Genomic DNA, 13,087 nt, shown 5'->3' on the forward strand with positions numbered 1-13,087 from the left:
TGTTTAAATAAATTAATTTGTTTTTTTACTTTGCTTCTTATAACTTTCAGAAAGACAATTTTAGAGAAAAAATACAACCTTAAAAAATATTTTAGGATTTTTCAACACATATACCTTTTTACCTTTTAAATTCCTTATTCTGCCCTGTGATGAGGTGGCAACTTGTCCAGGGTGTACCCCGCCTTCCGCCCGATTGTAGCTGAGATAGGCGCCAGCGCCCCCCGCGACCCCAAAGGGAATAAGCGGTAGAAAATGGATGGATGGATGGATTCCTTATTTTTCTTTCCTGACAATTTAAATCAACGTTCAAGTTTTTTTTTTATTGTAAAGAATAATAAACACATTTTAATCAAACTCTTCATTTTAACTTCTGTTTTTTCGACGAAAAATATTTTTGAAATATTTCTTCAAACTTTTTATGATTAAAATTTAAAAAAATATACATTCTGGCAAATCTAAAAAATCTGTAGAATTTAGATTTAAATCATATTTCAAAGTATTTTGCATTTCTTTTAAAATGTTTGTTCTGGAAAATCGAGAAGAAATAATGATTTGTCTTTGTTAGAAATATAGCTTGGTCCAATTTGTTATATATTCTAACAAAGTGCAGATTGGATTTTAACCTATTTAAAATATGTCATCAAAATTATAAAATTAATCTTAATCAGGAAAAATGACTAATGATGTTCCATAAATTCTTTTTAAATTTTTTTTAAAAAGATTCGAATTAGATAGTTTTTCTCTTCCTTTTTTCGGTTGCATTTTGAAATTTAAAGAGTCTAATTTGAAAATAAACTATGTTTCAAAATTTAATTTGAAATTTTTTTCGTGTTTTCTCCTCTTTTAAATTGTTCAATTAAGTGTTTTTTTTCATCATATATTCTCTACAAAAAACCTTCCGTAAAAGGAAAAAAATGTACGACGGAATGACAGACAGAAATACCCATTTTTTTTTATATATTTAGATTATATTTATTAAAGGTAAATTGAGCAAATTGGCTATTTCTAGCAATTTATTTAAGTGCGTATCAAACTGGTAGCCCTTGGCATTAATCAGTACCCAAGAAGTAGCTCTTGCTTTCAAAAAGGTTGGTGACCCCTGGTTACATTGTTGTTTACGTTTATTACTTTGCTTGCAATATTTATGAATATTTGTGTATAGCAGCTCAATTTTTGTTTCATCTGACATCACATGGACAAAGATAAGACCTTCTGGAGGAAAGTTCTGTGGTCATATGTAACAAAAATTGAGCTGTTTGTCCACAATACCCAGCAATATGTTTGGAGGAGAAAAGGTGAGGCTTTTAATCCCAGGAACACCAATTCCTACCGTCAAGCATGGTGGTGGTAGTGTTATGCTGCGGAAATGGGACAATGACAAAGGAGGATCACCTCCAAATTCTATAGGACAAGCTAAAATCATCAGCCCGGAGGTTGGGTCTTGGGCGCAGTTGGGTGTTCCAACAGGACAATGACCCCAAAAACACGTCAAAAGTGGTAAAGGAATGGCTAAATCAGGCTAGAATTAAGGTTTTAGAATGGGTTAAAAAGGTTAAAAACAATAAAAATCAGTTCCCAGTGGCTTGTTGTATTTTTTGAAGTTTTTATCAAAATTTTACCGGTCTCGGAATATCCCTAAATAAAGCTTTAAAGTGCCTTATTTTCGCTCTCTGCGAAGACACTGGCCATTTCCCTGTGACGTCACACAGTGCTGCCAATGTAAACAAACAATGGGAATACCACAGCAAGATATAGCGACATTAGCTCGGATTCAAACTCGGATTTCAGTGACTTAAGCGATTCAACAGATTACGCATGTATTGAAACAGATGGTTGGAGTATGAAAATATTGAAGAGGAAACTGAAGCTATTGAGCGAATAGCTATTGACGCTATTCATAGCCATAGCATGGCCGAATAGCTGCGTTAGCATCGCCGGTAAAATGTGCGGACCAAACGATCAGGACTTTCGCATCTTGTGACACTGGAGCAACTTAAATCCGTCGATTGGTAAGTGTTTGTTTCGCATTAAATGTGGGTGGAAGGAAACGTAATATAGTTGCAAATGCATCTGCAGGTTATCCATACATCTCTGTGCCATGTCTGCTTTAGCACCGCCGGTAAATAACATGTTAGCATCGATTAGCGTAGCATGTTAGCATCGATTAGCTGGCAGTCAACATCAACAAAACTCACCTTTGTGATTTCGTTGACTTAATGGTTGCAAATGCATCTGCAGGTTATCCATACATCTCTGTGCCATGTCTGCTTTAGCACCGCCGGTAAATAGCATATTAGCATCGATTAGTGTAGCATGTTAGCATCGATTAGCTGGCAGTCACGCCGCGACCAAATATGTCTGATTAGCACATAAGTCAACATCAACAAAACTCACCTTTGTGATTTCGTTGACTTTATGGTTGCAAATGCATCTACAGGTTATCCATACATCTCAGTGCCATGTCTGCTTTAGCACCGCCGATAAATAGCATGTTAGCATCGATTAGCTGGCAGTCAACATCAACAAAACTCACCTTTGTGATTTCGTTGACTTAATCGTTGCAAATGCATCTGCAGGTTATCCATACATCTCTGTGCCATGTCTGTCTTAGCATCGCCGGTCAAATGTGGAGACACTCTGGCACATTCAAAAAGGTTCCCAACCCCTGATTTTGAGGTAAAAACCTCGGACCCCCATGCTTTCCCTTCACAAACATGCAGGCTAGGATGATGGCGATCCAACACTATTTAAACCAGCGATATGGAGTTAGAGTTAGGGCGCCAGATTAAGCGTTGCTGATCTAAATCCTGGAGCAGAAGTTTGAGGTTTACAAAAGTTTGGAGAAGTGGAAAACAGTGGATTACTACGTGTGGTGTGAAGTTTATGCATGAACACGGCTCTGGGAATAAGTCATTACTTTCTTCTAAGCATCGGTAGCTAAACGCTGCCGTGGATCATCGCAAAATAGGAACCTGCGAGGACCTAGTTCCGCTAATGATGTCGAGTGCCGCCACCGAGGAATAGCATTATTACGGAAATCTCTTTGTGTTTCTAACAACACACAAGGTGGCCACGCTTAAAATATGCTCTCCTTGTTTGTTTGCTCCTTTTGCCTCATTAGCCATATTTTCTATCGCCATGTAAAACCCACATGGATGGTGACCTCTGGTACCGAGTATCCTGAACATTTTCTACTTGATACGGTACATCTTTGTACATGTACAGCAGGAAATCAAACCACGTTCTGTATCCATGGTCATAAGCAGTCTTACAATATGCGGCGGTTATATGTTTACTCAGAATTTGACCAGTGTTTGTTTTTATCCAATTGACTTTGTCTGTGAATAATAAATGGAGCACAAATAAGCCCGGTGTATCAAATCAATCACTTAAGCATGGAGACTGTTTCTGCAAACATTAGTGAAAGAATTGGCCGCTCTCAGAGATTTCCAGCAAGAACCGTCATAGCATGCCACCTGTGCAAGAAATCCAGTCCAAGAAATTTCCTCGCTCTTTAATATTCCAAAGTTATAAGAAATCGGAAGAGTTTGGGAACAACAGCAACTCAGCCACCAAGTGATAGGCCACGTAAACTGACAAAGAGGGGTCAGTGGATGCTGAAGCGCATAGTTCAAAGACTTTCTGAGCTCCAAACTTCATGTGACCTTCCAATTAGCCCACGTACAGTATGCAGAGAGCTTCATGGAAAGGGTTTCCATGGCCGGGCTGCTGGATCTAAGCCATACATCACCAAGTCCAGTGCAAAGCGTGGGATGCAGTGGTGTAAAGCACCTCGCCACTGGACTCTAGAAAGGTAGATACGCCTTCTGCAAACATTAGTGAAAGAATTGGCCGCTCTCAGAGATTTCCAGCAAGAACCGTCATAGCATGCCACCTGTGCAAGAAATCCAGTCCAAGAAATGTCCTCGCTCTTAAATATTCCAAAGTTATAAGAAATCGGAAGAGTTTGGGAACAACAGCAACTCAGCCACCAAGTGGTAGGCCACGTAAACTGACAAAGAGGGGTCAGTGGATGCTGAAGCGCATAGTTCAAAGACTCTCTGAGCTCCAAACTTCATGTGACCTTCCAATTAGCCCACGTACAGTATGCAGAGAGCTTCATGGAAAGGGTTTCTATGGCCGGGCTGCTGGATCTAAGCCATACATCACCAAGTCCAGTGCAAAGCGTGGGATGCAGTGGTGTAAAGCACCTCGCCACTGGACTCTAGAAAGGTAGATACGCCTTCTGCAAACATTAGTGAAAGAATTGGCCGCTCTCAGTGATTTCCAGCAAGAACCGTCATAGCATGCCACCTGTGCAAGAAATCCAGTCCAAGAAATTTCCTCGCTCTTAAATATTCCAAAGTTATAAGAAATCGGAAGAGTTTGGGAACAACAGCAACTCATCCACCAAGTGGTAGCCCACGTAAACTGACAAAGAGGGGTCAGTGGATGCTGAAGCGCATAGTTCAAAGACGTTCTGAGCTCCAAACTTCATGTGACCTTCCAATTAGCCCACGTACAGTATGCAGAGAGCTTCATGGAAAGGGTTTCCATGGCCGGGCTGCTGGATCTAAGCCATACATCACCAAGTCCAGTGCAAAGCGTGGGATGCAGTGGTGTAAAGCACCTCGCCACTGGACTCTAGAAAGGTAGATACGCCTTCTGCAAACATTAGTGAAAGAATTGGCCGCTCTCAGTGATTTCCAGCAAGAACCGTCATAGGATGCCACCTGTGCAAGAAATCCAGTCCAAGAAATTTCCTCGCTCTTTAATATTCCAAAGTTATAAGAAATCGGAAGAGTTTGGGAACAACAGCAACTCAGCCACCAAGTGGTAGGCCACGTAAACTGACAAAGAGGGGTCAGTGGATGCTGAAGCGCATAGTTCAAAGACTCTCTGAGCTCCAAACTTCATATGACCTTCCAATTAGCCCACGTACAGTATGCAGAGAGCTTCATGGAAAGGGTTTCCATGGCCGGGCTGCTGGATCTAAGCCATACATCACCAAGTCCAGTGCAAAGCGTGGGATGCAGTGGTGTAAAGCACCTCGCCACTGGACTCTAGAAAGGTAGATACGCCTTCTGCAAACATTAGTGAAAGAATTGGCCGCTCTCAGTGATTTCCAGCAAGAACCGTCATAGGATGCCACCTGTGCAAGAAATCCAGTCCAAGAAATTTCCTCGCTCTTTAATATTCCAAAGTTATAAGAAATCGGAAGAGTTTGGGAACAACAGCAACTCAGCCACCAAGTGGTAGGCCACGTAAACTGACAAAGAGGGGTCAGTGGATGCTGAAGCGCATAGTTCAAAGACTCTCTGAGCTCCAAACTTCATATGACCTTCCAATTAGCCCACGTACAGTATGCAGAGAGCTTCATGGAAAGGGTTTCCATGGCCGGGCTGCTGGATCTAAGCCATACATCACCAAGTCCAGTGCAAAGCGTGGGATGCAGTGGTGTAAAGCACCTCGCCACTGGACTCTAGAAAGGTAGATACGCCTTCTGCAAACATTAGTGAAAGAATTGGCCGCTCTCAGAGATTTCCAGCAAGAACCGTCATAGCATGCCACCTGTGCAAGAAATCCAGTCAAAGAAATTTCCTCGCTCTTAAATATTCCAAAGTTATAAGAAATCGGAAGAGTTTGGGAACAACAGCAACTCAGCCACCAAGTGGTAGGCCACGTAAACTGACAAAGAAGGGTCAGTGGATGCTGAAGCGCATAGTTCAAAGACTTTCTGAGCTCCAAACTTCATGTGACCTTCCAATTAGTATGCAGAGAGCTTCATGGAAAGGGTTTCCATGGCCGGGCTGCTGGATCTAAGCCATACATCACCAAGTCCAGTGCAAAGCGTGGGATGCAGTGGTGTAAAGCACCTCGCCACTGGACTCTAGAAAGGTAGAAACGCCTTCTCCGGACTGATGAATCAGGCTTTTCCATCTGGCAATCTGATGGACCATTCTGGGTTTGGAGGTTGCCGACAAAACGGTACATTTCGGATTTGGTAGAGGAGGAATTATAGTGTGGGGTTGTTTTTCAGGAGTTGGGCTTTGACCCCTTAGTTCCAGTGAAAGGAACTGTGGTTGTTACAGGATATCAAAACATTTTGGACAATTCCATGCTCCCAACCTTGTGGGAAAAGTTCCTCTTCCAACTTCACACAAAGCGGTTCAGCTGTGATTCTACTTAGCGAACAACTTTGTCCCTTTTTCCCATGGATGTGATTACAAGAAAGCGTTTGCTTTGTAGTACCTGGTCGTCGAGGGAAAACTACGGAAAACATCGAAGGCATTTGGACTGGCAAAGCAGACTGTATCAGTTTTTGTCCGCCATGTATGTCGCGGACTCAACGTCTAGGTCCAGAGTATATAAAGTCACCAAAAATTAATGAGTGAGGAGTCCCCCGACCAGATATCCAGATCCCTAGATTGATTGTCCTATCTTGCAGATTGTATTGTACCATATGTCCCGGGAAGAAATCTGCGTTCAAAAGACTCCGGCTTATTAGTGATTCCTAGAGCCCAAAAAAAGTCTGCGGGCTATAGAGCGTTTTCCGTTCGGGCTCCAGTACTCTGGAATGCCCTCCAGGTAACAGTTCGAGATGCTACCTCAGTAGAAGCATTTAAGTCTCACCTTAAAACTCATCTGTAATCTCTAGCCCTTAAATAGACCTCCTTTTCAGACCAGTTGATCTGCCGCTTCTTTTCTTTTTTCTCCTATGTCCCCCCTTCCCTTGTGGAGGGGGTCCGGTCCGATGACCATGGATGAAGTACTGGCTGTCCAGAGTCGAGACCCAGGATGGACCGCTCGCCTGTGTATCGTTTGGGGACATCCCTACGCTGCTGATCCGCCTCCGCTTGGGATGGTTTCCTGTGGACGGGACTCTCGCTGCTGTCTTGGATCCGCTTTGAACTGAACTCTCGCGGCTGTGTTGGAGCCACTATGGATTGAACTTTCACAGTATCATGTTAGACCCGCTCGACATCCATTGCTTTCGGTCCCCTAGAGGGGGGGGGGGGGGGGGGGTTGCCCACATTTGAGGTCCTCTCCAAGGTTTCTCATAGTCAGCATTGTCACTGGCGTCCCACTGGATGTGAGTTTTCCTTGCCCTTTTGTGGGTTCTGTCATAGTCGTAATGGTTTGTACAGTCCTTTGAGACATTTGTGATTGAGGGCTATATAAATAAACATTGATTGATTGTTGTATAAATGTTTTTAACACATGGTTTAATAAAGATTTGATTAATTAATGACGTCTCAGGTGTGATTCACTACAATCGGGCCCCACAACACTCTGGATTCCAGTTCATTGAAATACCACAACACTGGATATTGTTCAGACAGGCTACATTTCATTTAAGAACTTGCACACAAAGCAACACTAGAGGTGACTATGAGGTGCGCATTTTCCGGACGGAGGGGCGGAGGGGGTCTTAAAAAACCATTGTGTGTATGTGTGGACGAGGATACGGTCAGGTGGAATTTACCCTGGATAACCTTATCCGGTAAACTGGTAAGTAATAAACGAGTCCTAAGTCTTAGTCTGTACATGCAACCTGTTTATGTGTATATTTTTTTCTTCACTGAAGGCGTTATTCGACAACGTGTGCGAGGCGAGTTCAGGAAGGCGGCGCCAGTAATTAGGTCTCACCTTGCGATGAAATGTGACAGCAGGAAGTGAGAAAGAGGGGGCGGGGGGCGCCTGTAGCATTCAGTGTGAGCAACTGGGGGAATGACGCTCAGGAGCAGCAGTTAAAACCTCCGGCAGAACTAAAGTCAGCATTACTATCTTGGTGTTAAATTCCACACGGACGAAAACAGAGAGAAGTTAGAGTATGTGCAACGGCTGCTTGGACTAGATGGCTACATGACTCTTGTCTTACATCAAACATTAAGAAAACGGCAACAATGTATTTTGTAAACAAATATAAAATGTCATTCCTTCCAAATCATACTTGCCAACCCTCTCGGATTTTTCGGGAGACTCACGAAATTCAGCGCCTCTCCCAGACAAATTTTGTCCCGAAAATCTCCCGAAATTCAGGCGGACCTGAGTGAGGACAGCCTGTTTTCACGTCCGCTTTCCCACAATATAAACATCCTGTCTGCCCAATGATTGTTATAACTGTGGAATGATCGAGGGCGAGTTCTTGGTTTCTTATAAAAAAAGAAAAAAAAACAAAAAAACAACGGTAACAACACACAACAACAGCAGTCACGTTTTCGTCTACCGTAAAGCAGTTCATCTGCCGTAAACAACAACAACGTTGTGACACTCTTAAAAAGGACAATACTGTCATCAAACTGTACATGCATATGGTTAGAAAAAATAGTGCCAAAGAATAGAAAAAGGATGGACAATTTAACCCTTAACTCAACAATGAGTACATGAGTGTTATGTGTGTGTATATGTGTAAATAAATGAACACTGAAATTCAAGTATTTCTTATATATATATATATATATATATATATACCGGTTGGTATATATATATATATATATATATATATATATATATATATATATATATATATACCAACCGGTATAGCTCGGTTGTTAGAGTGGCCGTGCCAGCAACTTGAGGGTTGCAGGTTCGATTCCCGCTTCCGCCATCCTAGTCACTGCCGTTGTGTCCTTGGGCAAGACACTTTACCCACCTGCTCCCAGTGCCACCCACACTGGTTTAAATCTAACTTAGATATTGGGTATCACTATGTAAAGCGCTTTGAGTCACTAGAGAAAAGCGCTATATAAATATAATTCACTAATTCACTATATATATATATATATATATAAAATGATTGCCTTGATGAATTCTAGCTGTAAATATACTCCTCCCCTTTTAACCATGCCCCCAACCCAAAAGCGACGATTTCCCCATTAATTTGAGCGAGGATGAAAGATTCGTGGATGAGGAAAGTGAGAGTGAAGGACTAGAAAAAAGAAAAAAAAAGACTATACAGTGGGAGCGATTCAGATGTTATTAGACAAATTTACTAGGATAATTCTGGAAAATCCCTTATCTGCTTATTGTGTTACTAGTGTTTTAGTGAGATTATATGGTCGTACCTGTACAACCTGAAGGTCGGCCCTGCAACTTTCTTCAGCACCAGTCGACGGGTGGTGGCGATGCCCATCTCTGCCATTCGCAAGGCACCCTTTTCGAAACACGATCTTTCGAAATGATCGCTGCATAATACACTGTACTTTGTGTGTGTGGTCCAATCCAACCGTGTTCGCTTGACCGCTCTGTTCCATAGTAAAGCTCGACTGTCATCTTTCGGGAATGTAAACAATGAGACACCGGCTGTGTTTGTGTTGCTAAAGGCGGCCGCAATACACCGCTTCCCACCTACAGCTTTCTTCTTTGACGTCTCCATTGTTCATTGAACAAATTGCAAACGATTCTGGAACACAGATGTCCAGAATACTGTGAAATTTTACGATGAAATCGCTGGGAATGATGCCGGAACAAAATCCGTGACGTCACACGCACGCGTCATCATACCGAGATGTTTCAGCAGGATATTTCGGCGCGAAATTTAAAATTGCAATTTAGTAAACTAAAAAGGCCGTATTGGCATGTGTTGCAATGTTAATATTTCATCATTGATATATAAACTATCAGACTGCGTGGTCGCTAGTAGTGGCTTTCAGTAGGCTTTTAATTTAGGTAGCCAGGGACTGCAGATGGAAATGAGCTATTTAGCTATAATCTGGTACAGAACATATCTGTCTTTGACTTTAATGTTTCTGTGCATTGTCCCTTCCAATAAAGACTAAACTAGAACTAGAATTTCGAAGGAAGATTGGTGATGTAGCTTGAAGTCGCAGCACAAAGCGCTTTCGTCCCAAGACACTTTGCAACATTTAATTGCTACAAACATGCTTTATCTCCAAAAAAGGATCCGACTGTACGACATTTTCTCATCGTGCCTTCGGGGGCATTATTTAGTTCCCCGCAGCCTTGCTGAGACATATTGCAGGGGAGATGAGTACAATCCGATCGGTGTCACACGGCATTTTATGCTCGGCGACAACAGCAGAGAGGAATAATAGAAGTGCGTCTCATTTTTCTTAATTCGATGGCGCCTCGGATTTTTCCGAGCGAAGAGTGTGTTGAAGCTGATAGCACAATGCTGTGCATTCATTATTCCGCAAATACAGATCTCCTGGGGGAGGATATCAGAGAGCGTTATGTAATGCAATACTGTAGTACAGTTTGTCAGCGCTCTGACAAATTAAACAAAATGGATGTATTCCACATTAAACGCCACCTTTTTCATCCGTTCAATGCGTGATTGAGGACCGCAGAACACATCTCAACAACAGAAAACACTTAAGGGGACGGAGGCCTAGAGTAAGGTAAGAAATACCTAACTGCTTTGACAGCGGCATCAGAACCAGAACAAAGAAACATCGACAAAAAAAGTTTACCGTATTTCCTTGAATTGTATATAGCAGGGGTGCCCAAACTTTTTCTGCAGGCGAGCTACTTTTCAATTGACCAACTCGAGGGGATCTACCTCATTTATATATATAATTTATATTTATTTATTTATGAAAGAGATATTTTTGTAAACAAGTTAAATGTGTTTAATGATAATACAAGCATGTGTAACACATATAGATGTCTTTCTTTCACAAAAACAAGAATATAAGTTGGTGTATTACCTGATTCTGATGACTTGCATTGATTGGAATCAGACAGTAATGATGATAACGCCCACATTTTCAAATGGAGGAGAAAAAAAGTTGTCCTTTCTGTACAATACCACATGAAAGTGGTTGGTTTTTGGCATCTAATTCATCCAGCTTCCATACACTTTACAAGAAAAACATTGGCGGCAAATTCCGTAGCTTGCTTGATTGACATTCACGGCACCGGAGGGTCTTGTGAGATGACGCTGGCTGCTGCCAGTTCATTATTATGAAAAAATGACAGAGAGGAAGGCGAGAAACACTTTTTATTTCAACAGACTTTGGCGCCGTCCCTTCCGTCAAAACTCTAAAGGCCGACTGCACATTTCCTATCTTCACAATAAAAGCCCTGCTTCATGCCGCCTGCGCTAACAAAATAAGAGTCTCAGAAAGCTGGCGTGCACATCACAGCTTTCTGAGGGATCGCTTGTGCACGCCAGTTTTCCGAGACTCTGTATTTAGTTAGCGCAGGCAGCATGAAGCAGGGCTTTTATTTTGAAGATAGGAAATGTGCAGTCGGCCTTTAGAGTTTTGACGGAAGGGACGGCGCGAGAGTCTGTTGAAATAAAAAGTGTTTCTCGCCTTCCTCTCGGTCATATTTTCATAATAATGAACTGGCAGCAGCCAGCGTCATCTCACAAGACCCTCTGGTACCGTGAATGTCATTTAAGTGACGTCTTGGTGAAGATTGATGATCACTAAATTTTTAGGTCTATTTTTTTTAAAAGCCTGGCTCGAGATCAACCACACACAAACCCCCCGCGGTCGACTGGTAGCTCGCGATCGACGTAATGGGCACCCCTGGTATATAGTATGTGCCTGCCTAGAATTTCCGCCGGGTCAAACTCGTCACGTCACGAGTGACACTTCACCTGTCGTCATTTTCAAAATGGAGGAGGCTGATTTCAATCATTTGAAATCGCATAAAGAGAAGAAGATTAAGAGCTATTCAGTAGGATTTAAGGTCCAAGCTATTGAATATGTTAAAAAGAACAGTAAGCAGCTATGTTTTATTAATATACCGTAGCTACGTGTGTCAAATATGAGTCATTAAATGATTCCCGCCTCCTGGTGGTAGAGGGCGCTAGTGATCCTTCTTGCGACTACTCGGCTGCAGAAAAAGTGACAACAAGCAGCAAGAGGGCTATGTTTAGGGCTGTGTTTATTTTTTCCTCTCGCTTGCACTTTTAACATGGGGGATTACATATCTAAAATAAAACAGTTTTCCAAGCATCCTTCTCACCTACAGGTACTAAATTGGCCTCCAGTTTACCCAAATACCCAAACTGTGTTTTATTTGTTTTTGTTTTTAGCATATTGTGCTTGATAGTAAGGCACCTACCTTTAGATGGCTCTGTACGCTTGGGAAGATCCAATGTGTCATAGTTTTTGTCATTTTCACCATTTTTTCTACCTGAATAGGGGAGAGAAAGGAAGACAGCATGTCATACACTGAAAAAAGAAGCTCACCATATAAAATGTAGTCACAGCATAATATCATTTCAGATCAGAGACTAGTAAGTGTAGTATACGTATATATATATGTATATGCATACATATATATATATATATATATATATATATATATATATATATATATATAAAAGTTTGGGGTCACTCTGGTTAGAGCCTGTTTGTGCTGTCCTCTGAAGGGAGTAGTACACACGGTTGTAGGAAATCTTCAATTTCTTAGCAATTTCTCGCATAGAATAGCCTTCATTTCTAAGAACAAGAATAGACTGTCGAGTTTCAGAATAAAGTTCTCTTTTTCCTGGCCATTTTGAGCGTTTAATTGACCACACAAATGTGATGCTCCAGAAACACAATCGGCTCAAAGGAAGGTCAGTTTTGTAGCTTCTGTAACGAGCTAAACTGTTTTCAGATGTGTGAACGCGATCGGACAAGGGTTTTTCTAATCATCGATTAGCCTTCTGAGCCAATGAGCAAACACATTGTACCATTAGAAGACTGGAGTGATAGTTGCTGGAAATGGGCCTCCATACACTTATGTAGATATTGCACCAAACACCAGACATTTGCAGCTAGAATAGTCATTTACCACATTGGCAATGGATAGAGTGTATTTCTTAAAAGTTAAGACTAGTTTAAAGTTATCTTCATTGAAAAGTACAGTGCTTTTCCTTCAAAAATAAGGACATTTCAATGTGACCCCAAACTTTTGAACGGTAGTCTATATATATATACATATACATATATATATATATATATATATATATATACACTGTACTTGACATGTTTGATAAGGTCTTATCTCGTCTGCTGGCTTGTTATGACGACATACTTGACATGTACAAACAAGCACTTCCTGTGCGGGAACTCCACTAATGAAAGGACGTGAGGAAATGGAGTGGGCGTGGTGATTACCA

At 41.6% G+C, this 13,087-nt stretch overlaps 1 protein-coding gene across 7 annotated transcripts in view; it reads right to left on the bottom strand.

Annotated features, from left to right (window-relative positions):
* arvcfb (ARVCF delta catenin family member b) overlaps positions 1-13,087 on the bottom strand; it is a 334,691-nt gene that overhangs the window by 63,132 nt on the left and 258,472 nt on the right. For 6 of the 7 annotated variants that reach the window (XM_061907097.1, XM_061907092.1, XM_061907095.1 and 3 more), the window contains one exon: positions 12,043-12,114. The exons of the other annotated variant lie outside the window; for it this stretch is intronic. In XM_061907097.1, coding sequence (XP_061763081.1) covers positions 12,043-12,114 — 72 coding nt within the window. The remainder of the gene's footprint in view (positions 1-12,042; positions 12,115-13,087) is intronic. 7 annotated transcript variants of the gene reach the window in all.

Source organism: Nerophis ophidion, linkage group LG07 (assembly GCF_033978795.1).
Source record: "Nerophis ophidion isolate RoL-2023_Sa linkage group LG07, RoL_Noph_v1.0, whole genome shotgun sequence".
NCBI classification, from domain to species: Eukaryota; Metazoa; Chordata; class Actinopteri; order Syngnathiformes; family Syngnathidae; genus Nerophis; species Nerophis ophidion.